A 26,859-nucleotide genomic window follows, 5' to 3' on the forward strand; every position below is an offset into this window, starting at 1 on the left:
CTCTATGGGGACACAAAAGTAGGACCCGGAAGTATCTCAGGAGGGGGCGCTCACGTCACAGCTAAAATACTGAATAGTTTACTGAGACACTACACTGTCTCTGCATTCTATGATCCTATAGTTTACTGAGACGCTACACTGTCTCTCTGCATTCTATGATCCTATAGTTTACTGAGACGCTAAACTGTCTCTCTGCATTCTATGATCCTATAGTTTACTGTCTCTCTGCATTCTATGATCCTATAGTTTACTGTCTCTCTGCATTCTATGATCCTATAGTTTACTGAGACACTACACTGATCTGGCTAAATCTTTGCTCCTGGTAGGGCGCCAGACAGTGACATATGCTTTTAAATCGGCCTTAGCTCTACATGGGTTATCTGCTATTTTCACATTTCTGTTCTTCTTTTAAAACCTCCCTTGGTGGTTTTTACGTTTCAAGACAGGTTGACTGAGTAGAAAAATCACACCTGTGTGAAATGAGCGGTGCAAGTATAGGCTACATGTATTGTTATAGTTACTGTGCTGTGCTCTGTACGTGTGCGATATAATATCGGATCGGTTGCAGCACCACTATTCTAAAGGTACAAAATTATGTACCCCCTCAGGTACATATTTAAACTATGTTCAGCAATGGTATAACTATGTACAATGGTATAACCACACACTCCACTCACTTCATTAGGGGTCACACAGAAACAAATACAAGTTTAAGCTGTACACTGTGTGGCAAAGATTTTAGATTTAAAGCAAGAGCTGAAGAGTCACACAGTGACTCAGACAGGGGAAAAGCCCTTTTCTTGTAGTGTTTGTAGTAAAGGCTTTGTTAGCACAAGTCATACAATCACACATGATGACTCATACAGGCGAAAAGCCCCTTTCTTGTATAGTATGTAGTAAAACATAAAACATTCTGAAAACACAATAACTTTATTGAGACTTGGCAGTGTGGCAGACTGCTTAATTAATGCAATATTTTAATGTTTGGTTTGGTTTCCTTCCTCCTGCAGCTGCTGTGGTGGTGTGCGGTAACTCACTCACTCACTCACTCACTCACTCACTCACTCACTCACTCACTCAGTCTCTCACTCACTCGGCCACTCACTCACTCACTCACTCACTCACTCACTCACACACACACACACACACACACACACACACACACATACTGTCTGTCTGTCTGTCTGTCTGTCTGTCTGTCTGTCTGTCTGTCTGTCTGTCTGTCTGTCTGTCTGTCTGTCTGTCTGTCTGTCTGTCTGTCTGTCTGTCTGTCTGTCTGTCTGTCTCTCTCTCTTTCTCTCTCCCCCTGTCTCTCTGTCTGTCTGTCTGTCTGTCTGTTTCTCTCTTTCCAACAGGAAGCAGAATCTGACGGCATGCCGTTTACCAAGCGTCAGAGGGCTGCTCGCCAGCGAGAAGTGGAGAAGCAGGAGAAGCGAGTAGCACAGCTCGGCACATCCCCTGGTCAGGTATGTATTGAGCACGTCTCAGTGAGATGTAGTCTTTCACTAACCACGTTGGGTGCATAACTACAATTTCCCCTGTGGGTTCAATTAAGGTCTTATATGATCTAATTTCTCTGTCTTGTCACTTCATGCCTGAGTTCTATTGGTCTTATTTCTTAGAAGGCTAAGTCACCACCTGCGCCAGCTGTTCTGCGGGGGGATGTGGGGAAGACTTCACCGTGTTCGTCACCGGCGCAGAAGGTACAATCAATGCACTGACTTCTGTGGGGATTGTACTGTAATGCAAATCTTCTGTTGACTAACTTGATCTGTAATCACACAGATGGCCAAGCTGAACCTCTCTGCCCTAGCCAGACAGGATACCATGGCTGAACAGGTATATAATATATAGTATATTTTTCCACAATTGTCTTTGTGTGTGTGTGTGTGTGTGTGTGTGTGTGTGTGTGTGTGTGTGTGTGTGTGTCAGACACACACACACGCACACATTTTGTGTATAATGAGCCACAATTCTATACCAACAATGTGATTTGGGGTAATCAAATATGTTGGGCTATTGTTTTGGCTGTAGAACAATGCGATATGAATGTATCGATATTGAAATATATGCATTGTGCTGCATTGATTTCATACTTTGTTGTTTCCATAACATTTTTAGCTACAGGTCACTGGTACAGGCAGGCGGCATAACACAGCAAAGCAGCATTGGCCAGAGTCCCACGTGCACGCGGGAAAACAGGCCAAGTCTCGTATCCCAGCCGAGTTGTCAAAGAAGAAGGTATCTTTCTTTGCTCATGTGTTAAGTCTTGATGAGTAAATGTGAATGTTGACACAATGAAACATTGATTTTGTTTTTCCTTTGTTGAAAGTTTGCACTTCTTGTTGGTGACTCACATCTGCGAGCCATCGTAGATGGATACGTGACCATGCCAGACAGTGACATATGCTTTGGCATCATGTCCTTCCCTGGTGCGAGGGCAAAGCACCTGGAGGCTGAGGTGTGTTATAGCATTCTCAATATCTCTATTCTATAGTTGACTGATACACATTCGGCATGTTTGAAATTGGTTTGCATGAGTCGGCAGTCTGTAATGAGTTTGTCATGGAAGAACAGGTGATAATCAGGGGTTAATCAAGTTCCGTAGGCTACATTCAATTAATAAATACCACAATGTTCTATGATTTCTTCCACCACAGGTGAAATCCGCTAAGATTCCACACATTCCGGATGTCGTTTGCATTCTCGCAACCAGCAACGACATTGCTGGTAAAACGTTCTCACAAGCGGGGGAGGAATTTCGAAAGCTCTTGGTCACCGCACTTGCTCGCTGGGACAATGTAAGTTAATTCTTAGTCATTTCTCTTTCTATTTTTTTATGTTTCAGTATGTACTGTAATGCCTCAAAGGTGTAGTTTTTTAGGAAGAAGCCTTTTTTTTTTTTTATCAGGTCTGTGTTCTGGACTTCCCTCCCCGTCTGAATGTGGACGTTGAACAGGAAATGTGTTTGCGTCAGGAATTCCAGCGCACGGCGGCCTTCTGCGGTAAATAATAAGAATGCATACCCAACCGCTTATGTCTGTTTACGCTGATCCATGCAATACTGTATTATGATTACTACATCATGTTTATTTTATTTAAAAGGTGTCCGTTACATCAGTGCAGTAGAGGCATTCCCGCTCACACAACTGGACTTGTGGTGCAGAGACAACGTAAGTGGAATGTCATGTGGAGAATCTGCATTATTTGCCGATCATATGAATGCAAAAATTCATATCAGATAGAGGGTAATTGAAATATTTATCTGAATGTGTCTTATGTCTGTCAGGTACACTTGAGCGATGACGGTGGTATGCCAATCCTTGCACAGCTGCTGTCGTCTGCTGTTCACGAACAACTGCAGCTGAGAGCAGACCAGGTCCGAGCATTTTAAATCTGAATGAGTAAAATCTAAGATGGCGGAGTTCCTATTTTCCAGCCTGTAAACGTTTTCCTCTGTTTCTATGCACAGGCCAGTGCTAGGAGGACATCACCTTGCCCACAACGCAAGTCTGTAGCTGTGTTGCCACCAGCACCTGTCAGAAGCGTGTATCCCAGGTCTCTTGTCAGCAAAGAAGTGCACGTACCCCGCTCAGCTGCTGCTGTAAGTAGTCGAATCGTGTCACTGCTTCATGGTAAATATCGTAAATGGAGCATTTCAGAGTCTTGCTCAAGGACACTTTGACATTAACTAGCTACTGTATCCCTGAGTCACTGCTGCCCCTTATTGGTTTGTGACAAGGGATACTCTGTTATCATATTAGTTACTTGCACAAGCAGAGCGCACAAGTAATAGTTTTAGTCCAGTGCTTCGATGCGTATGTCGCCATTTGATATGTATGCGCCGTGCCAGCGTATGACGTAATGACTACTTGTGCTTGATATGGCAGTGGTGTCAGATTACATACATGTATACATAGGGGCATTACCTTTAATCCTCCCGACACTAAAACATATCGTCAACATCAAAAACCAATTACACCCTGGCATTGGGTCCTTTAATCCACATCTTTATTACGTCATCATTGAGAGCTAGTTATACCCTGACGTCATATGCTGCTACGATACATACGCATCAAACGGGGCAAGTAACCACAGTATAACGCTAATCAACTTACAAATTACATATACATAGAGGCATTTCCTTTAATCCACCCGACACTGATCGACATATAAGTCACCAGCGGTCGACAGTACTTGCGCTCTGCTTGCGCACTTACTTGTGTGCAACAAGCAAGTAGGCACTCGACAGAGTGCAGTTCTAGTTTACTTTGTGCTCATCAACCTGCATTTCTCCTTTCAGACCAACCAGCCTACCGTTCCTTGGTCGCAGCAGCAGCAGCAGCAGCAGCAGCAGGTTTGTCATCTTTAACCACTGAAACCCTGTATTGTTTTATGGTGGGGAAGACCTGCCCAGTTCAGTGGGCACACCCCATGATGAACAATACTGTATCTGCCTGTGTTGGCAGTACACACTTACTTACGTACTGAATGTTCCAAAGGTTTCCTTATCTTAACATTGATCAACAATACCTGACCACAGTACCTCATTAAAGCAGGTGTGATTCCTGCCTTGATATGTACGACTCGGTACTATAACCAGTTGAGATGAGTGGGAAAAGAGCTGCAAGCTCGTACGGTGTCACAGATGTAAGACAATATGAGCTTGTAGATCTGCTATTTTTGAATAGCCAAAGCACAAATGTTACACAGATGTAGTCTAGTGTTTAATTAAAGGCTGGAGGGTTGATCTAATCCTAAACTCCAAACCACACCAATGGGTCGCCAGGCAACGCCTTGCAACCAAATGATTGCAAGTAGACACATGTAGTTGCAAGCCACCATGGAATTGAAACGCTTGGGTTGACAATGTGCCAATGTGCAACAGGCCATATCACACCAACCTTGCTTTAATCCCTGTATGCATGTGTTTAACCCATTGTGACCTGAGATCAGATTCTAAAAGTGTCTTCTACATCCTGACAGTTTTCTGAAAAAGTCGTTCTTCGATTTTCCAAAAATAGCAGATCTACAAGCTCATAGCGCTATGAGCTTGTAGAGCTGCTATTTTTCAATAGCTAAAGCATAACATAATGCTAACACCAAAAGGGGTTCCTCCCCAAAATGGGTTAACCAATGGAGTGTATTAGAAATAGGTTGTGACAACCACTACGTTGGACCTGTTGCAACACAGATTTCCATGTATTCAGAAATAGGTTTTCTTTGACATAGAAGGTTTCCATTTGACAACAGTATTATTGCGGTGTATGATTTAATGCATGGTCACATTTCCTTTCTCTTTTCATCCACAGGTGGACTTGCCAGAGAGTTCCATCCCACTCAACCCTGTCTGGTTTAGCCCTAGCATCTTGGATGCAATGAATGTGGCTGCTCCATCAGGTGGAAAGGTAATTTCATTGAAAAGTTTACATTGTTTTGCGTCTTTGTGTTTTAATGTACACTCATCTAAATAAGTAAAAGGTACACACAGGGTTTGCAGTGTCCACTGTTTGACATTATAAATGTATTGGACAATGTTTGACTATGCATCATTAGCTCTGTTTGTATACACAGGTCAGTCCTAGGACATCACACCGCGAGGTGAGAGTGCCTCATTCACCCGTTGCCACGGTAAGGAGTTTGTAACCTGTAACTCCGACACTGTTTAGTTTTAGCCACAGTCATGTTTTATCATTGTTGTATCATAGTTCAACAAACACAAAATCTCACTTCTGTGAAGTGAAGGGCGCTCTAATCATCCATCATCATTCATCATGTCATTATGGCCAATCACAATATGCGTCCTCACTTTTGTCTTCAATGGTTGTGTTGCTTTTTAGCTAGTGTCGTGTATTACAACTATTATGTGTATGTGTATGTATTATGTGTATGTGTATTACAACTATTCCACAATCTGCAAATGCTAAATGAGTCTGAAACTACACCTGCATCATTAGCTCCGTTTGTATTACAGGTCAGTCGTAGGCCATCGCCCTCCACCTCTCCAGTGACACCACTGCCCGTCAGAAGCGTGTCTCCGAGAGTTATTGTCAGCCGTCAGATCAGCAGACCAGCTCGTTCACCTGTTGCCACAGTAAGGAGTTTGTAACCTGTAACTGTGACGGTTGCATGTGTTTGGTCCGACGTACTAACAGCCCGACAGGCATAAGTCTGACGACCCTACCCCAACCCCTAAACCTAACCTCACAGGAAGCCACGGGTTAGTTTGAACCTGCCACGCATGTCGGGGGCCACGGGTTAGTTTTAACCTAGACTGGAACTCATCTATGCTTTCTATGGCATAGGCAGCTCCCGGCAGGATCCGCCAGGAGAAACTAGACGCAGCTGCAGGACATGAGACTAATTAATTAGGGAGAGAGAGAGGAGTGTGTGCGTGTCAATTTAACAAAGGTGCAGACACATTTTTAACCTGATACATGTTAGTTTTTACCTACCACGCATGTCAGTAGCCACGGGTTAGTTGCAATCGACAACGCATGTTGTGGGACTAATGCCTGTCGTTCTGTTAGTATGTCTGAACAACATATATTTTTATTTAGTTATTTACTTTTATACATCAAACTGCATGTCTTATTTCTCATTACAGACGAGCCAGCCTAGTGTGCAGTCTACTACAAGGGGGCTCGTTCGGGAGCAGCAGGTTTGTCATGTTTTATCATAGTTATGTAAAAACAAAATCACACTTGTCTGAAGTGAGTGGCACTCTAATCAGTTGTTGCGTTTGCATAGAGTAGCCCAGGTGAAAATTATACTTTGTTAATGATTCAAGGTCAAGTTGACCACCTCTCACACACGCGCGCACACGCACACACATACACATGCACGCACTCTGTCTTCCTATTGGCCGGCCTTTACAGAGCCATAACTTTGGTTTGCAACATGCTACAGCCTCGCAATTTGGTCCATAGATGTAGACCACCAATAGGAACGGAGCTGTACTTGCTTAAGCCCCGCCCCCTCTGTATTCCTATTGGCTGGCCTTTACACAGCTATAACCACCAATGGGAATGAGCTGTACTTTTTGCTTAAGCCCTGCCCTCTCTGTCTTCATGTTAGAATGCTAGCATGCTAGCATGTTGGGATGTTAGCATTAGCATGTTAGCATTAACATGTTGGCACATTAGCACATGTTGGCACATTAGCTTGTTAGCATGTTAGCATGTTAGCATTAGCATGTTGGCACTAGCATGTTAGCATGTTAGCATGTTAGCATTAGCACGTTAGCACATGTTAGCATTAGCATGTTAGCACATTAGCACATGTTAGCATTAGCATGTTAACATGTTAGCATTAGCTTGTTAGCATGTTAGCATGTTAGCATTAGCATTTAGCATTAGCATGTTAGCATGTTAACATTAGCACGTTAGCACATGTTAGCATTAGCATGTTAGCACATGTTAGCATGTTAGCATGTTAGCATGTTAGCACTAGCATGTTAGCATTAGCTTGTTAGCATGTTAGCACTAGCATGTTAGCATTATTATGTTAGCATTATTATGTTAGCATTATCATGCTAGCATGTTAGCATGTTAGCATTAGCATGTTAGCATTATTATGTTAGCATTATCATGCTAGCATGTTGGCATTAGCATGTTGGCATTAGCATGTTGGCATTAGCATGTTGGCATTAGCATGTTGGCATTAGCATGTTGGCATTATTATGTTAGCATTATCATGCTAGCATGTTGGCATTAGCATGTTAGCATTAGCATGTTAGCATGATAGCACTAGCATGTTAGCATGCTAGCACTAGCATGTTAGCATTAGCAGGATAGCATTAGCATGTTAGCATGTTAGCATTAGCACGTTAGCACATGTTAGCATTAGCATGTTAGCACATTAACGCATGTTAGCATTAGCATGTTAGCATTAGCATGTTAGCATTAGCATGTTAGCACTAGCATGTTAGCACTAGCATGTTATCATGCACGTTATCATTAGCATGTCAGCACTAGCATGTTATCATGCACGTTATCATTAGCATGTTAGCACTAGCATGTTAGCACTAGCATGTTAGCATTAGCATGTTAGCATTATTATGTTAGCATTATCATGCTAGCATGTTAGCATGTTGGCATTAGCATGTTAGCACATTAGCACATGTTAGCATTAGCATGTTAGCATGTTAGCATTAGCTTGTTAGCATGTTAGCATTAGCATGTTAGCATTAGCATGTTAGCACTAGCATGTTATCATGCACGTTATCATTAGCATGTTAGCACTAGCATGTTAGCACTAGCATGTTATCATGCATGCTAGCATTAGCATGTTAGCATGCATGTTAGCACTAGCATGTTATCATGCATGCTAGCATTAGCATGTTAGCATTATTATGTTAGCATTATCATGCTAGCATGTTGGCATTAGCATGTTAGCATGTTAGCATGATAGCACTAGCATGTTAGCATGATAGCACTAGCATGTTAGCACTAGCATGTTACCATGTTAGCATGTTAGATAGTATGTTAGCATTAGCATGCTAGCATGTTAGCATGTTAGCATTAGCATGTTTGCATGGTAATGTTAGCATGTTAGCATTGGCATGTTAGCACTAGCATGTTAGCATTAGCATGTTAACATTAGCATGTTAGCACATTAGCACATGTTAGCATTATCATGTTAGCATGTTAGCATTATAATTTTTGCCTTAGCATGTTAGCATTAGCATGTTAGCATCAGCATGTTAGAATTAGCATGTCAACATGCTAACATGCATGCTAACATGCAGCCAATATTATATTACCATTATCATTGATGTGTATGATTTGACGTACTTTGCTCCACAGGTGGACTTGGCTGAGTGTTCCATCCGACCAGATCCTGTGTCTTTTCCCCGTGACTTCTCAGATGCGATGGATGCTGCCGTCCGATCCCATGTTTCCAGCTATGTGGGTCGCCCAGCTATTCCATGTGGCAGCGAGGTAATTTGGATGCAATGTTTATGTTGACATTGAAGCGTTTTAAAAAGTTTCTCTCCCTTTCTGACCCAGATAAATTGGTAAAATCTAAGAATGTTTATACTGTCCAAGAGGCGCTATGTCAAATGGTGATGAAACGGTTTGTGTGCTCTTGCTTACATCAGATGTCCCCTGTTGAACGTCGGGAGAAGAGTGCGGTGAGGCAGAGTCAGCAGCCTGTGCAGTCAGTGAGGGCAAGCATCTGTCAAGCGGACATAACCTACATCAACCCCTATAAGCCTTGGCTAGGCAAGTTGAACAGTCAGTGCACCTGCATGGCGCTCACCTTTCTGGCTTTCCACACTGATGGAGTGCGTTTCGACACATCCTCCCTTGACAAAGTGCTTTATCAGGGAGATGATCTCTACAAAGACAATATACGCCACCTTTTTGTGGAAAACCATGAAGCAAAGCTTACGTTCAGGAATCTGACCATAGAGGAGATGCCAAAACAGGTTGTCGTTGAGAGCAATTTCTACAGTGTCAATATGTGGTATGTGAAAGTTGGTTATGTGAACCCATCAGCCAAACACCACACTAACATACCTAAGGATATGCTGTTTCTGGAGCAGGAACTGAAGTGCCTGTCGCAAGAGGTCACCCGTGCTTTCCTGATTGTAAGTCCCGAATGCTTTGCAGTGTTCCGTGACACATCAGGACGTTATGGCGTTTTTGACTCCCATTCGAGATCTGCGACAGGTTTGCCGATGCCTGAAGGAAAAGCTATTCTACTGACGTTCCAAGATCTGAGTGGTTTGGTCCGCCACTTTGACATGCTTTTCAAAGAGCGTTCTCCTTTAGCGCGGTATGAGTTTGTGCCTGTTTCATTTGACCATCACTCCAGCGACGCTCCTGGACCGTCAACAAATGTGACACGTGCGCACGCTCCTGCAACAATCGACCATGGCTCCAGCGAGATTACTGCAACGTCAACAAGTGTGACAAGCACACCAGCTACTGCAGCAATCGACCATGTCTCCAGCAAGACTCCTGCACCGTCAACACATGTGACAATTAGAGCAGCAGTACCAACAGTGCGGAGCAACAGGTGGCATGCAAAGCAGGGTCTGCAGCGAGCACCACAATTGGTGAGTGCCACTATGTGTCAAGGTGACATACGCACCAATCCTGAGTCAGAGAGGTCAAACACTCAGTGCACCTGCATGGCTCTCACCTTTCTTGCCTACCACAATGAGGGAGTTGGTTTTGACACGGCCTGCCTTGACAAAGTGCTTGTCCAGGGAGATGTTCTCTACGAAGACACAATACAGCATCTGCATTTGGACAATACGCATCAGTCAGATCTCTTGACCATGGAGCAGTTGCCAAATCGGGTCTTCGGCGAGAACAGTGTTTACACCGTTCGCATGGACATGTCAGACCTGAAAGTTGGTCCCTTGAACAAAACAAAAGGAAAGAATTACTCCCTTGCCAAACAGCTGCAGTGCCTGTCAAATGATCTCACCCATGCAGTGTTGATGGTTCATCCTGAATGCTTTGCAGTGTTTCGGGACAGATCAGGACGCTACGGATTGTTTGATTCACACTCAAGAAATGACTGGGGTATGCCAATATCTGGAGGAAAAGCAATTATGTTGACTTTCCAAAACGTGACTGACTTGGCCTGCCACTTGCGCCTGGTCCTCAAAGGCCGTCCTACTCATGCGTCATATGAGCTCTTGCCTGTTGTCTTTGAAATTGACCAGACACCAGTGGCACCACCTCACAGTGTGCCCTCCCTTGACCACGGCTCCAGTGAGGCACCAGCGGCACCACCTCACAGTGTGCCCTTCTTTGACCACGGCTCCAGTGAGACTCCAGCATATCATCTTTACAAACTAAATAAAGAAAGGCGAATAAAGAATCAGCGGAAACTTGTGCAGAAACAACATGAGTACAAGAATGAATCCAGGACCACACGCTGGCTCACTGATGCTGGATTCCGTGAAACACATAAAGCCTTCATGAAAAACTATTGGAAAAAGAGATGGAACACTGATGCTGATTTTCGTGAAAAACGGCAGCAGAAGCAGACAAATAGATGGCGCACCGATGCTGTTTTCCGTGAATCACACAAAAAGAAGCAGAACAACAGATGGAGCACCGATGCTGTTTTCCGTGAATCACACAAACGGAAGCAGAACAACAGATGGAGCACCGATGCGGTTTTCCGTGAATCACGCAAAAAGAAGCATAACAACAGATGGAGCACCGATGCGGTTTTCCGTGAATCACGCAAAAAGAAGCAGAACAACAGATGGAGCACCGATGCTGTTTTCCGTGAATCACACAAACAGAAGCACCATCAAAGATATCACAATGAAGCTGAATTCAGGCGGCGCCATATACAACTGTGCACCAAGAACAAGATGGAGAGACTCGCAGCAGATACTATACTCCGTATCCACCACAAGTTGCAGTGTGCTATGAGACTAAAGAGGAAATCCATACATATTGCAAACCGCCAGTCTCTACGTGAAATGGAAGCTCTTATGAAAGTTCACATGTCGAAATTCCGAGAACGGATTAAATTAGGGCCCACATTTGTGTGTACGGTGTGCCACAGAGTTTTGTTCGGCAATCAGGTCCTATGGTGCAACAGGGCAAAGTACCTCAAATTAAACCCACACCTGGTAACTGCTTGCTTGACAGCCAAGTATGTGCACATATGTGACTGTGAATGCTCAGCCCCGTGTGACGTTGCAAATGAGAGAAAACAGGAGTATATCTGCTACAGCTGTGACGACAACCTAACAAAAGGGAGGATGCCATGCATAGCAGCTGCTAATAAGCTGGAACCAGCACCCATTCCCCTAGAGCTGCAACTGTTGAATTACCTGGAAAGGCAGCTAATCGCAAAGTACATACCCTTTGCTAAAATTATTTCGTTGCCGAAAGGACGGCAAAGGGCAGTGCATGGTCCAGTTGTGTGTGTACCGTCGGAAGTGGAAGCCACGGTTAATGCTCTGCCGAGGTCCAGACATGAAGACCAGCTGTTGCAGGTTAAGCTGAAGCGGAACATCAAGTACAAGGGATATCAGCACTTCCACACGGTGAACATGACAGATGTGCTGGCGGCACTGAGGAAACTGAAAGTGACTCATCCGGAATACCGTGACATAGTCATTAATGATAATGCCACGTTTGACCGCCTCCAGGATGAACTGTCAGTCGATGAGGAAGATGCGCAAGAGGCTGTGTCACCTGTTGCTGACACAACAGGTGAACAGCCGTCTAGCGAACAGCAGTCTAGCGAACAGCAGTCTAGCGAACAGGAGGAACTTAGACCCGGTCTGATCTTTGACTCTTGCATGCAGCCTCCTGACATCGCACAGGAAATCCTATCGTACGGTGAGGGGGTATTCAGCATCGCTCCAGCCCAAGGAAACAGACCTGTGGGTATTTTCACCGTCCCCAAGCTTGAAAGCATGGCCTTTCCCGTGCAGTTCTCAACCGGAGAGAATACATTAGATGAGGTCAGAGACATCAAATTGTCCCCAAGTAGGTACTTCAATGCGAGGCTCCTTTCTGTCGATACCCGCTTTGCCACCGACCAAACCTACCTCTTCTTTGCACAGTTTGTGACAGAAACGCAGCAGGCTACCAACAGCATGTCCATCCAGACGCGGAAGGGGAAAAGATATACCAGGGACGGAAGAACGCTGTCAAACAAAATGCTTCAGGACAAAAACGAGGTAGTGAAGCTCGTCCGTAACAGGGATGCGACGCGCTTCATGCAGCCCCTCAGAGGCACTCCGGCGTTCTGGAGCAGAGCGCTTAAAGATCTCCACGCTATGTGCAGACAGCTCGGAAAGCCCAACTGGTTCATCACATTGAGTGCCGCGGAGATGAGGTGGCCAGAAGTCATTAAGGCCATCAAAGCACAACAAGGTGAACAAGGGGACTTCTCAGAGCTAGACTGGGTTGCAAAATGCGACATTCTCCGGAGCAACCCTGTCACTCTCATGCGATTGTTTGAAAAGAGAGTGGACGCAGCCGTCGCTTTTTTGCTGTCGCCTGCACATCCAGTCGGTAAAGTGGAGGATTACTTCTATCGCGTGGAGTTCCAGGCTCGTGGTAGCCCTCACATACACATGATGGTTTGGGTCAAGAATGCACCAGATGCTGAGGATCCTGGTGTTGACGACTTCATAAACAAGTACGTCAGTTGCAGGATGCCTGACCAGTATGCAGACCCCGAGCTCCACAAAATCGTGTCTGAAGTTCAAGTTCACAGCCGGAACCACTCCAGGTCATGCAAGAAAGGAAATGTGACTTGTCGATTTGGGTTCCCCAAACTACCCATGGACGAAACTATCATCGCACTTCCTCGTCTCCTGTCCTCAGATGATGACGATGACGGTCAGAAAGACAACAGCGGCAGTGGCCAGAAAGCTAAAGGCAAAAGGCGAAAAGGCTCGCGGAAAGAGACATTGAAACAAAAGGAGGCCAAGGAAAAGCTGGCACCACTGAGAGACATGCTCAATGACCCTGAAGCCTCATTCAGGGATTTGCCAGAACTGCTCAAGAAATGCAACCTTACTCGGGGGCGGTATCTGCAATTTGTCTTTGACCTTAGCACTGTACCGCAAGTTCACCTGAGGCGTCATCCTGATGAGTGCTGGATAAATGCGTACAATCCCCATCTGCTGCGAGTGTGGGACGCCAACATGGACATCCAGTATATACTAGATGATGCATCTTGTGCCCAGTACATGATGGCTTACGTGGCGAAACCGGAACACGAGATGTCCGAGCTCCTCAGCGCAGTCGTTGCGGACGCGCGCAAGTCTAATCCGGACGCCAAAGAAATGGATGAAATGAAGCACATCATGCACACATACGTTCAGCACAGAGAGGTCAGCGCTCAGGAGTCTGTCGCGCGTGTATGCAGTCTCCCGCTTAAAAAGTGCACGCGTCAGGTCATTTTCCTACAGACTGATGAGGATGGCCTGAGAATGAGTCAGCCCATGAGTAAACTGAAGGAGATGGACCCAGACGCAGAAGATGTGTGGATGTCAGGCATTCCCGAGAAGTACTTGAACAGACCAGACGAGCCGGAGTTCGAATACATGTGTCTTGCTGAGTTTGCGTCCGAATACAGGGTTCTGGCCAGCACAAGCAAATTGCAGAACGCACTGCCCCTGCAGAACGACATGGGGTATGTTCAGAAAAGGACCAACCTTGAAAGAGTCGCCGTTATTCGCTTCACTCGATTCTCCGAGCAGAAAAACAAGGAGAAGTACTACAGAGGGATGCTGAAACTGTACTTTCCACACAGAGCAGACAGGGAACTGAAAGGCGAGACCCATGCCACGTATGAGCAGTTCTACGAACATGATCTTGCCAGGACAAGGATTGGATTCCGCGTCCGTGTGAAGGAGATTGTGGATAAGAACAAGGACTTATATGAAGGGCGGGGGAGAATTGTGGATCAGGTACTGGACACGCTTGCGGAAGAAGGAGCAGTTTTCAATGCGTGGAACACTTTTGCGCCAGAGGTCGAGGTCGACCGTTTGGAGTGCATCAGCCTTCGGAAACCCAGCGATCCCCACGAGCGACAAGAGCGAGACGAGGTTCCCGAATACCAAGTCCATCCCGACGCCAGTAAAGCGATGCCAGTGATCGATGCTCCCGAATTGAGCCCGGACTATGTCAGGAGCATGTACCGGAGCCTCAACGAAACGCAAGCGTCCATCTTCTACACCGTGCGTCAATGGTGTTTGAAGCGCGTCTTGCGTGACGACCCTGAGCCCTTTCTTTATTTCATCTCTGGGGGTGCTGGCTGTGGCAAATCCCATGTCATCAAGTGCATTTATCAGGAGGGTACCAAGATTCTCCGCCAACTGCCCAGTTATCGCAACGAAGCAGACATGACCCAGCCCTTGGTGCTGCTCTCAGCGTTTACCGGCACTGCGGCTTTCAACATCAATGGACGAACCCTGCACTCCTTGCTGAAGCTGCCGAGAAGTTTGAAGGAACAGTATGTTTCACTTGGAAATGCACTGGACGACGTGAGAGGGGTATTGGCCCACGCCGAGATCTTGATCATTGATGAGATATCCATGGTCTCCCAGGAGCTCTTTAACTTTGTCAACTTGCGATTGCAGCAGATCAAGGGCAACAGGAAACCCTTTGGTGGCATGTCTGTCCTCGCAGTTGGAGACTTCTACCAGCTGCCACCCGTTGGTAATAGCAAAGCGCTCTGCATTGTCAACGAGGCTGTGCCAGGTGTCTGGGCAGATTTTCAGATGGTCGACCTTACCGAGATCATGCGTCAGAAAGATGATCTCATTTTCGCCGAACTCTTGAACAGGCTGAGAGTAAAGGGGAAGGCGGACGCTCTGAGTGCCCACGACAGTTGTCTGCTCGCACAGGCTGTGGCTGAAAGCAAAGACTGCCCACGTGATGTCCTTCATATCTTTGCGACAAACAAGGAGGTCGATGCCCACAACGATGTGGTCATCACCGAGCTCGGCACCCAGATTTCCACGATTCAAGCTCAAGATTATCGGAAGTACGGAAACTCCGAAGACATGACGCCGCTGGTCTGTCCCTTCAGAGGCAACTCGAGGGAGTTGCCGTCAACCTTCCAAGCTGCTGAAGGAGCGCGAGTCATGGTCATCAGGAATCTAGACGTTGAAGATGGGATGGTAAACGGGACCTTTGGAACAATAGCCAACATTGTCACAACCACTGCAAACGGGCAGACCGTTGTGGATTTGCTTGGCCTCCAACTGGACAATCCCACGGCAGGTCGGACGTTCCGCAGGAAGATTCAAGGGCCAACTGATGACCTGGTGTACATCGAAAGGTTTGAGGAGAGACTGACCAAATCAACGGTGGTGCGACGGCAGTTTCCCATCAAACTTGCCTTTGGGTGTACAGCCCACAAAGTGCAAGGCATGACCATGGATTATGCAGTGGTGTCTCTGAAGCACATCTTTCAACCCGGAATGGCCTATGTCGCCCTGAGCCGAACAACCTCCCTTCAAGGGCTCAAAATCACAGACTTCAACGAGAAGAAGATTTATGCCAACCCAGACATAAAGGCGGCAATGGAGAGCATGACTCGTGCTTCGTTCCAAATGACGAGACCACTGTTGCACTTTGTCAAGTCAGCAGACAACATCGGCCCGACGTTGACCATCGTGCATCACAACGCACAGGGGCTAATGTCGCACATTGGGGACGTGAAAGCGCACCACGAATTCAGACACGCCGATGTGTTGTGCATGACAGAGACCCATTTGACTGGATCCTCCGTTCCCCCTGGCATCGAGCTGGAGGGATACCATGTGTTTGCACGCAACAGACACGTGTCGTACACCAACACTAAGGACATTGCTACAGAAAGGGGAGGTGGAGTCGCGGTCTACTACAGAAGTAGTCTTCTAGCAGACGCCCGGAGGGCCGTTCACAATGTCACCGATCTCGAGTTTGCAGTCGTCAGAGTTGAGGCCCCAGTCAAAGCGCTCATAGCCACTGTCTACAGACCCCCCAAATACAGGAAAAGCGCCTTTTGTCTCAACCTTGGCCGCCTCTTGGAATCCTTGGCCTTGATGGACTGCCAGCCTGTTGTTGTCTGTGGAGACTTCAATGAGGACCTGCTCAAGACGGACCGGAAACTAGTTAAGGAGGAGTTTGAGTCCAAAGGCTACAGCCAGCTGATCTCCACTGCAACAACCGAAAATAATACCCTGATTGATCACATCTACATATCACAACCAGGGTATTGCCTTCAGTCGGGTGTACTGCACACATACTACAGTTATCACGATGCCGTCTACTGCGTGTTGACTTCAAGCCGGCCATCAGCATGCTAAATGACCCATCCGCCTCGCCTGTCAGTCACATGCCAGCAAGCCCACCGACAGCCGTCACATGAAAGCCAGCCATCAGCCGTCCATCAGCCTGCCACCGTAAAGCTCAACGACAGCTGAGGAACAAATCGGAAGACCCAAGGGATCTCTAGGTCTCCATCGTCACTCCCAGTCATCCGGGTTCTCATACATCTGGCCAGTTTGTTCCCCATATTGCCTGTCACCATGCGCTGGCTCATACTACAGTTATCACGATGCCGTCTACTGCGTGTTGACTTCAAGCCAGCCATCAGCATCCCAAACGACCCATCCGCCAGTCAGTCACATGCCAGCAAGCCCACCCGACAGCCTGTCAGTCACATCACATCACAGCCAGCCATTAACCGTCCATCAGCCTGCCACCGTAAAGCTCAACGACAGCTGAGGAACAAATCGGAAGACCCAAGGGATCTCTAGGTCTCCATCGTCACTCCCAGTCATCCGGGTTCTCCATACATCTGGCCAGTTTGTTCCCCATATTGCCTGTCACCATGCGCTGGCTCATACTACAGTTATCACGATGCCGTCTACTGCGTGTTGACTTCAAGCCAGCCATCAGCATCCCAAACGACCCATCCGCCAGTCAGTCACATGCCAGCAAGCCCACCCGACAGCCTGTCAGTCACATCACATCACAGCCAGCCATTAACCGTCCATCAGCCTGCCACCGTAAAGCTCAACGACAGCTGAGGAACAAATCGGAAGACCCAAGGGATCTCTAGGTCTCCATCGTCACTCCCAGTCATCCGGGTTCTCCATACATCTGGCCAGTTTGTTCCCCATATTGCCTGTCACCATGCGCTGGCTCATACTACAGTTATCACGATGCCGTCTACTGCGTGTTGACTTCAAGCCAGCCATCAGCATCCCAAACGACCCATCCGCCAGTCAGTCACATGCCAGCAAGCCCACCCGACAGCCTGTCAGTCACATCACATCACAGCCAGCCATTAACCGTCCATCAGCCTGCCACCGTAAAGCTCAACGACAGCTGAGGAACAAATCGGAAGACCCAAGGGATCTCTAGGTCTCCATCGTCACTCCCAGTCATCCGGGTTCTCCATACATCTGGCCAGTTTGTTCCCCATATTGCCTGTCACCATGCGCTGGCTCATACTACAGTTATCACGATGCCGTCTACTGCGTGTTGACTTCAAGCCAGCCATCAGCATCCCAAACGACCCATCCGCCAGTCAGTCACATGCCAGCAAGCCCACCCGACAGCCTGTCAGTCACATCACATCACAGCCAGCCATTAACCGTCCATCAGCCTGCCACCGTAAAGCTCAACGACAGCTGAGGAACAAATCGGAAGACCCAAGGGATCTCTAGGTCTCCATCGTCACTCCCAGTCATCCGGGTTCTCCATACATCTGGCCAGTTTGTTCCCCATATTGCCTGTCACCATGCGCTGGCTCATACTACAGTTATCACGATGCCGTCTACTGCGTGTTGACTTCAAGCCAGCCATCAGCATCCCAAACGACCCATCCACCTGTCAGTCACATGCCGGCCAGCCATCAGCCTAGCATGCCAAACGACCCATCCGCCTGTCATTCACATGCCAGCAAGCCCTTCCGACAGCCTGTCGCTCACATGACAGCCAGCCATCAGCCTGCCACCGTAAAGCTCAACGACAACTGAGGAACAAATGGGAAGACCCAAGGGATCCCTAGGCCGTCCTCAGATGAGCCCTCCATCGTCACTCCCAGTCATCCGGGTTCTCCATACATCTGGCCAGTTCGTTCCCCATATTGCCTTTCACCATGCGCTGGCTGCACTCTCCGCACACTCCATCAGTTCCTCGCCTTGGATGGTGTCCCCCTCCCCCCCCCCCCCCCCCCCTTGGATCTGTCCTGTGTCTCCCGCCATGTTTGTCCTGTGACCATTTCCACCTCCATGTTTGCACCATTCCCACTTCCCTGTGTTTGTTCTGTGTTCGTCCCATGCCCCCTCTCCCCCGGTTTGTCTTGTGTCTCCCACCAATGTCCCCCCATGCTTGTCCTGTTACTCCCCCTGTTTGTCTCTTGTGTCCCCCTGCTTGTGTACCGTCTTTGTCTTGTGTATCTGTCTTCCCTCAGTATTTGTCCCGTGTCTCTGTGTCTTCCCTCCGTCTATGTTCCGTTTGTTGGTCCCCCCTCCCTGTTTGTTCTGTTTGTCTTGTGTCTCTGTCTCACCTCTGTGTTTGTTCCGTGTGTTTTCCTGTTTCCCCTGTGTTTGACCCATATCTGTGTCTCCCCTCTGTTTGTTCCATGTTTTTAATGTTTAACCCTGTGTGTTTGTCCCATACCTCTGTTTTTTGTGTTTGTTCCGTGTCCTCACCGTGTTTCTCCCACCTGTGTTTGTCTTGTGTTTGTCGCTGTGTTTGTCCCGTGAACCCCCCCTGTCATGTTTGTCCCCTGTCTCCCCCACCCTCATGTGTCCCCCACTCTCGGCCTGCACCTTGTCGTGGTGAGTGGGCTTTAAACCAAGACAGGCCTTTAAGCAGAAATACAAGATGGTTCAATTTCCAGCTCACTTAAAGGTTCTAAGGCTAATTACGGTCTACATTTAGCTGACATTTGTTTTTTTACCCAGTCAGCACGCTATGTGGATAGCCCAAGGTTTGGTGTTGCTGCTGTATTATGATGTTAACTTCATCTTCTCGTTGTGACAGGAACCAGGCTGGGGGTGTTCCTGTGTGCCTAGATGTTCCGGGGACCCCCACATGCAACAACAAACTCCAAATGCAACCAACCAACCAACCAACCAACCAAACACTTGTCATGCCAACATGCTAATGCTAACATGCTAACATGCTCATGCTAACATGCTAACATGCTAACATGCTAGCATGCTAATGCTAATGCTAGCATGCTAATGCTAATGCTAGCATGCTAATGCTAGCATGCTAACATGCTAATGCTAACATGCTAACATGCTAATGCTAACATGCTAATGCTAACATGCTAACATGCTAACATGCTAATGCTAACATGCTAATGCTAACATGCTAACATGCTAATGCTAACATGCTAATGCTAACATGCTAATGCTAATATGCTAATGCTAACATGCTAAAATGCTAATGCCAACATGCTAATGCTAATGCCAACATGCTAATGCTAACATGCTAATGCTAACATGCTAACATGCTAATGCTAACATGCTAATGCTAACATGCTAATGCTAACATGCTAACATGCTAATGCTAACATGCTAATGCTAACATGCTAATGCTAATATGCTAACATGCTAATGCTAACATGCTAATGCTAACATGCTAATGCTAATATGCTAATGCTAGCATGCTAACATGCTAATGCTAACATGCTAATGCTAACATGCTAAAATGCTAACATGCTAATGCTAACATGCTAATGCTAACATGCTAATGCTAATATGCTAATGTTAACATGCTAATGCTAACATGCTAATGCTAACATGCTAACATGCTAATGCTAACATGCTAATGCTAACATGCTAATGCTAATATGCTAACATGCTAATGCTAACATGCTAATGCTAACATGCTAATGCTAATATGCTAATGCTAGCATGCTAACATGCTAATGCTAACATGCTAATGCTAACATGCTAAAATGCTAACATGCTAATGCTAACATGCTAATGCTAACATGCTAATGTTAACATGCTAATGCTAACATGCTAATGCTAACATGCTAATGCTAATATGCTAACATGCTAATGCTAACATGCTAATGCTAATATGCTAACATGCTAATGCTAACATGCTAATGCTAACATGCTAATGCTAATATGCTAACATGCTAATGCTAACATGCTAATGCTAACATGCTAACATGCTAATGCTAACATGCTAATGCTAACATGCTAACATGCTAATGCTAACATGCTAATGCTAACATGCTAATGCTAACATGCTAACATGCTAATGCTAACATGCTAATGCTAACATGCTAATGCTAATATGCTAACATGCTAATGCTAACATGCTAATGCTAACATGCTAATGCTAATATGCTAATGCTAGCATGCTAACATGCTAATGCTAACATGCTAATGCTAACATGCTAAAATGCTAACATGCTAATGCTAACATGCTAATGCTAACATGCTAATGCTAATATGCTAATGTTAACATGCTAATGCTAACATGCTAATGCTAACATGCTAACATGCTAATGCTAACATGCTAATGCTAACATGCTAATGCTAATATGCTAACATGCTAATGCTAACATGCTAATGCTAACATGCTAATGCTAATATGCTAATGCTAGCATGCTAACATGCTAATGCTAACATGCTAATGCTAACATGCTAAAATGCTAACATGCTAATGCTAACATGCTAATGCTAACATGCTAATGTTAACATGCTAATGCTAACATGCTAATGCTAACATGCTAATGCTAATATGCTAACATGCTAATGCTAACATGCTAATGCTAATATGCTAACATGCTAATGCTAACATGCTAATGCTAACATGCTAATGCTAATATGCTAACATGCTAATGCTAACATGCTAATGCTAACATGCTAACATGCTAATGCTAACATGCTAATGCTAACATGCTAACATGCTAATGCTAACATGCTAATGCTAACATGCTAATGCTAACATGCTAACATGCTAATGCTAACATGCTAATGCTAACATGCTAATGCTAATATGCTAACATGCTAATGCTAACATGCTAATGCTAACATGCTAATGCTAATATGCTAATGCTAGCATGCTAACATGCTAATGCTAACATGCTAATGCTAACATGCTAAAATGCTAACATGCTAATGCTAACATGCTAATGCTAACATGCTAATGCTAATATGCTAATGTTAACATGCTAATGCTAACATGCTAATGCTAACATGCTAACATGCTAATGCTAACATGCTAATGCTAACATGCTAATGCTAATATGCTAACATGCTAATGCTAACATGCTAATGCTAACATGCTAATGCTAATATGCTAATGCTAGCATGCTAACATGCTAATGCTAACATGCTAATGCTAACATGCTAAAATGCTAACATGCTAATGCTAACATGCTAATGCTAACATGCTAATGTTAACATGCTAATGCTAACATGCTAATGCTAACATGCTAATGCTAATATGCTAACATGCTAATGCTAACATGCTAATGCTAATATGCTAACATGCTAATGCTAACATGCTAATGCTAACATGCTAATGCTAATATGCTAACATGCTAATGCTAACATGCTAATGCTAACATGCTAACATGCTAATGCTAACATGCTAATGCTAACATGCTAACATGCTAATGCTAACATGCTAATGCTAACATGCTAATGCTAACATGCTAACATGCTAATGCTAACATGCTAATGCTAACATGCTAATGCTAATATGCTAACATGCTAATGCTAACATGCTAATGCTAACATGCTAATGCTAATATGCTAATGCTAGCATGCTAACATGCTAATGCTAACATGCTAATGCTAACATGCTAAAATGCTAACATGCTAATGCTAACATGCTAATGCTAACATGCTAATGCTAATATGCTAATGTTAACATGCTAATGCTAACATGCTAATGCTAACATGCTAACATGCTAATGCTAACATGCTAATGCTAACATGCTAATGCTAATATGCTAACATGCTAATGCTAACATGCTAATGCTAACATGCTAATGCTAATATGCTAATGCTAGCATGCTAACATGCTAATGCTAACATGCTAATGCTAACATGCTAAAATGCTAACATGCTAATGCTAACATGCTAATGCTAACATGCTAATGTTAACATGCTAATGCTAACATGCTAATGCTAACATGCTAATGCTAATATGCTAACATGCTAATGCTAACATGCTAATGCTAATATGCTAACATGCTAATGCTAACATGCTAATGCTAACATGCTAATATGCTAACATGCTAATGCTAACATGCTAATGCTAACATGCTAACATGCTAATGCTAACATGCTAATGCTAACATGCTAACATGCTAACATGCTAATGCTAACATGCTAACATGCTAATGCTAACATGCTAATGCTAACATGCTAATGCTAATATGCTAATGCTAACATGCTAATGCTAACATGCTAATGCTAACATGCTAACATGCTAATGCTAACATGCTAATGCTAACATGCTAACATGCTAATGCTAACATGCTAATGCTAATATGCTAATGCTAACATGCTAAAATGCTAATGCTAACATGCTAATGCTAATATGCTAACATGCTAATGCTAACATGCTAATGCTAACATGCTAATGCTAACATGCTAACATGCTAATGCTAACATGCTAATGCTAACATGCTAATGCTAATATGCTAACATGCTAATGCTAACATGCTAATGCTAACATGCTAATGCTAATATGCTAATGTTAGCATGCTAACATGCTAATGCTAACATGCTAATGCTAACATGCTAAAATGCTAACATGCTAATGCTAACATGCTAATGCTAACATGCTAATGTTAACATGCTAATGCTAACATGCTAATGCTAACATGCTAATGCTAATATGCTAACATGCTAATGCTAACATGCTAATGCTAATATGCTAACATGCTAATGCTAACATGCTAATGCTAACATGCTAATGCTAATATGCTAACATGCTAATGCTAACATGCTAATGCTAACATGCTAACATGCTAACATGCTAATGCTAACATGCTAATGCTAACATGCTAACATGCTAATGCTAACATGCTAACATGCTAATGCTAACATGCTAATGCTAACATGCTAATGCTAATATGCTAATGCTAACATGCTAATGCTAACATGCTAATGCTAACATGCTAACATGCTAACATGCTAATGCTAACATGCTAATGCTAACATGCTAATGCTAACATGCTAACATGCTAATGCTAACATGCTAATGCTAATATGCTAATGCTAACATGCTAAAATGCTAATGCTAACATGCTAATGCTAATATGCTAACATGCTAATGCTAACATGCTAATGCTAACATGCTAATGCTAACATGCTAAAATGCTAACATGCTAATGCTAACATGCTAACATGCTAATGCTAACATGCTAATGCTAACATGCTAATGCTAACATGCTAAAATGCTAACATGCTAACATGCTAATGCTAACATGCTAATGCTAACATGCTAACATGATAATGCTAACATGCTAATGCTAACATGCTAACATGCTAAAATGCTAATGCTAACATGCTAACATGCTAACATGCTAACATGGTAACATGCTAATGCTAACATGCTAACATGCTAATGCTAACATGTTAATGCTAACGCTAACATGCTAATGCTAACATGTTAACATGTTAATGCTAACATGCTAACATGCTAATGCTAACATGCTAATGCTAACATGCTAATATGCTAACATGCTAATGCTAACATGCTAATGCTAACATGCTAATGCTAACATGCTAATGCTAACATGATAATATGCTAATGCTAACATGCTAACATGTTAACGCTAACATGCTAACATGCTAATGCTAACATGCTAATGCTAACATGCTAAGGGGTCCATTTGGTTTCGCTCAGGGGGGGCGGCCCGATTCTGGCGAGCCGCCCCGCGTCCGAAACGGTTGAGAAATGACAGAGTTACGTGTTTCCCCGAATTTCTCTATTGACTTTCAATGTGTGTGTGTGCGTGCACATGTGTGCATGTGCGTGTGTGCGAGAGTTGGTCAGGTGACCTTGAATCATTAACAAAGTATCATTTTCACCTGGGCTAGTCTATGCAATGCAAACAGTATTGAAAGGTAAAGCACACTGACTCTCTATGAGAGATCGTATGTCCGAACAAATTGCTCTATCGCAAAAAGTAAAAGTCGAATGCGATTTTTGTTTTCCCCGTGAGTGACCCGAGGCATTGAGGTACGCCGTGTGCGATCGTGGTATTGGTACGATAAAAAACGTGGTTATAAGTGCGAGTTAAGAATTGTGCTTGTGATGAAAAAATTGCTGACTCATTCAGGCATTTAACATGGAGTTTATGACACATTATGATGGTACACCTGTCGCTTTCAGGGCTGTAGTTCACGTACTGTATGTATCTGTGCTATGGTTTTGACATTGGGTGAAAGAGGACGAGTGTGGCTACAAAATTACCGAAACCCATGCGTGTAAAGTGAATATTTTGGCCGTGAGGACGATTTGTTCGGAGAATTTCGGTATAGTCTTCACATTGGCTTCTCACTCTGATCCGCTCTCTCTCTGGGCGTGCGACACTCTGAGTCGAGAATATTGCTCAGACCACACACACTTTGAACTGCCATAGCGGGCAAACCGTGCAACGTATTCGAATTCCGTCTGAACCACCACAAAGTCGATGGCCTCGTGTGCTGTTTGACGTTTAAATCGTGTTTCTACGTAACAGTATGCCAGAGCAATGTGGCTCCAAAGTAACGTGTCGTTTTCTGTTTTTCCACGCGTTTCCCCATCGACTTTGAATGGGGCATTTTTCGCGTCGTTTATTGCGAATTACGTGGGCACGGTAACACGAATCGGAAAGAAAAGCACAAGCACACCATTCCCGGCCGAGCCGCACGTTTTGATGTATATATTGCGGGGCTTTGGCAAACCGTGCGGCCGGCCGTAGACGTCGAAGTTTCGCGTATTGATTATTATAATAACTAGAAACAAATTTCAAGAAATTTGACTGGGTGCCTGCAGCTCGCCAAGTCTGTGCAGCATTTGAGCCACGGACCACCATTTGATGACATTTAGCCTCTCAGACCCTGTAAGGGTCCATTTGGTTGACTTTCAATGGGGTATTTTGTCTAAGTTTATTGCACATTACGTTGCCACCAACATTCTAATGCTAACATGCTAACATGCTAATACTAACATGCTAATGCTAACATGCTAATATGCTAATGCTAACATGCTAATGCTAACATGCTAATGCTAACATGCTAATGCTAACATGCTAACATGATAATGCTAACATGCTAATGCTAACATGCTAATGCTAACATGCTAACATGCTAATGCTAACATGCTAATGCTAATATGCTAATGCTAACATGCTAATGCTAACATGCTAACATGCTAAATGCTAACATGCTAATGCTAACATGTTAACATGCTAATGCTAACATGCTAACATGCTAATGTTAACATGCTAACATGCTAATATGCTAATGCTAACATGCTAATGCTAACATGCTAATGTTAACATGCTAATGCTAACATGCTAATGCTAACATGCTAATGCTGACATGCTAACATGCTAATGCTAACATGCTAACATGCTAATGCTAACATGCTAATATGCTAATGCTAACATGCTAATGCTAATGTTAACATGCTAACATGCTAATGCTAACATGCTCATGCTAACATGCTAAAATGCTAATGCTAACATGCTAATGCTAACATGCTAATGCTAACATGCTAATGCTAACATGCTAACATGCTAATATGCTAATGCTAACATGCTAACATGCTAATGCTAACATGCTAATGCTAACATGCTAACATGCTAATATGCTAACATGCTAATATGCTAATGCTAACATGCTAACATGCTAATGCTAACATGCTAATGCTAATATGCTAATGCTAACATGCTAATGCTAACATGCTAACATGCTAAATGCTAACATGCTAATGCTAACATGTTAACATGCTAATGCTAACATGCTAACATGCTAATGTTAACATGCTAATGCTAACATGCTAACATGCTAATATGCTAATGCTAACATGCTAATGCTAACATGCTAATGTTAACATGCTAATGCTAACATGCTAATGCTAACATGCTAATGCTAACATGCTAACATGCTAATGCTAACATGCTAACATGCTAATGCTAACATGCTAATATGCTAATGCTAACATGCTAATGCTAATGTTAACATGCTAACATGCTAATGCTAACATGCTCATGCTAACATGCTAACATGCTAATGCTAACATGCTAACATGCTAATATGCTAATGCTAACATGCTAACATGCTAATGCTAACATGCTAATGCTAACATGCTAACATGCTAATATGCTAACATGCTAATATGCTAATGCTAACATGCTAATGCTAACATG

At 44.4% G+C, this 26,859-nt stretch overlaps 2 protein-coding genes across 2 annotated transcripts in view; both read left to right on the forward strand.

Moving 5' to 3' along the window:
• Positions 1–1,264: 1,264 nt before the first annotated feature.
• Positions 1,265–12,275, forward strand: LOC306919276 (uncharacterized protein; the record flags this gene model as incomplete). The annotated part of the gene is made up of 18 exons (XM_079532089.1): positions 1,265–1,466; positions 1,623–1,703; positions 1,786–1,839; positions 2,122–2,241; positions 2,333–2,461; positions 2,661–2,801; positions 2,912–3,005; positions 3,106–3,173; positions 3,290–3,379; positions 3,473–3,604; positions 4,304–4,357; positions 5,313–5,408; positions 5,575–5,631; positions 5,975–6,094; positions 6,608–6,661; positions 8,808–8,942; positions 9,104–10,353; positions 12,137–12,275. The coding sequence occupies exons 1-18, from the start codon at positions 1,374–1,376 to the stop codon at positions 12,273–12,275; spliced, it is 2,907 nt and encodes a 968-aa protein (XP_079388215.1). The 5' UTR covers positions 1,265–1,373.
• The window catches only part of LOC306919277 (uncharacterized protein), a gene marked incomplete at its 3' end in the record, with an annotated part of 62,628 nt that continues 45,743 nt past the window's right edge, over positions 9,975–26,859 (forward strand). Inside the window, exons 1-3 of the mRNA XM_079532090.1 lie at positions 9,975–12,225; positions 12,257–16,710; positions 18,922–19,004. Of these exons, the coding sequence (XP_079388216.1) occupies positions 12,290–16,710; positions 18,922–19,004 (4,504 nt within the window). The 5' untranslated portion in view covers positions 9,975–12,225; positions 12,257–12,289. The remainder of the gene's footprint in view (positions 12,226–12,256; positions 16,711–18,921; positions 19,005–26,859) is intronic.

The sequence above is a fragment of the Electrona antarctica genome (assembly GCF_951216825.1).
Source record: "Electrona antarctica genome assembly, contig: scaffold_25, whole genome shotgun sequence".
NCBI lineage: Eukaryota > Metazoa > Chordata > Actinopteri > Myctophiformes > Myctophidae > Electrona > Electrona antarctica.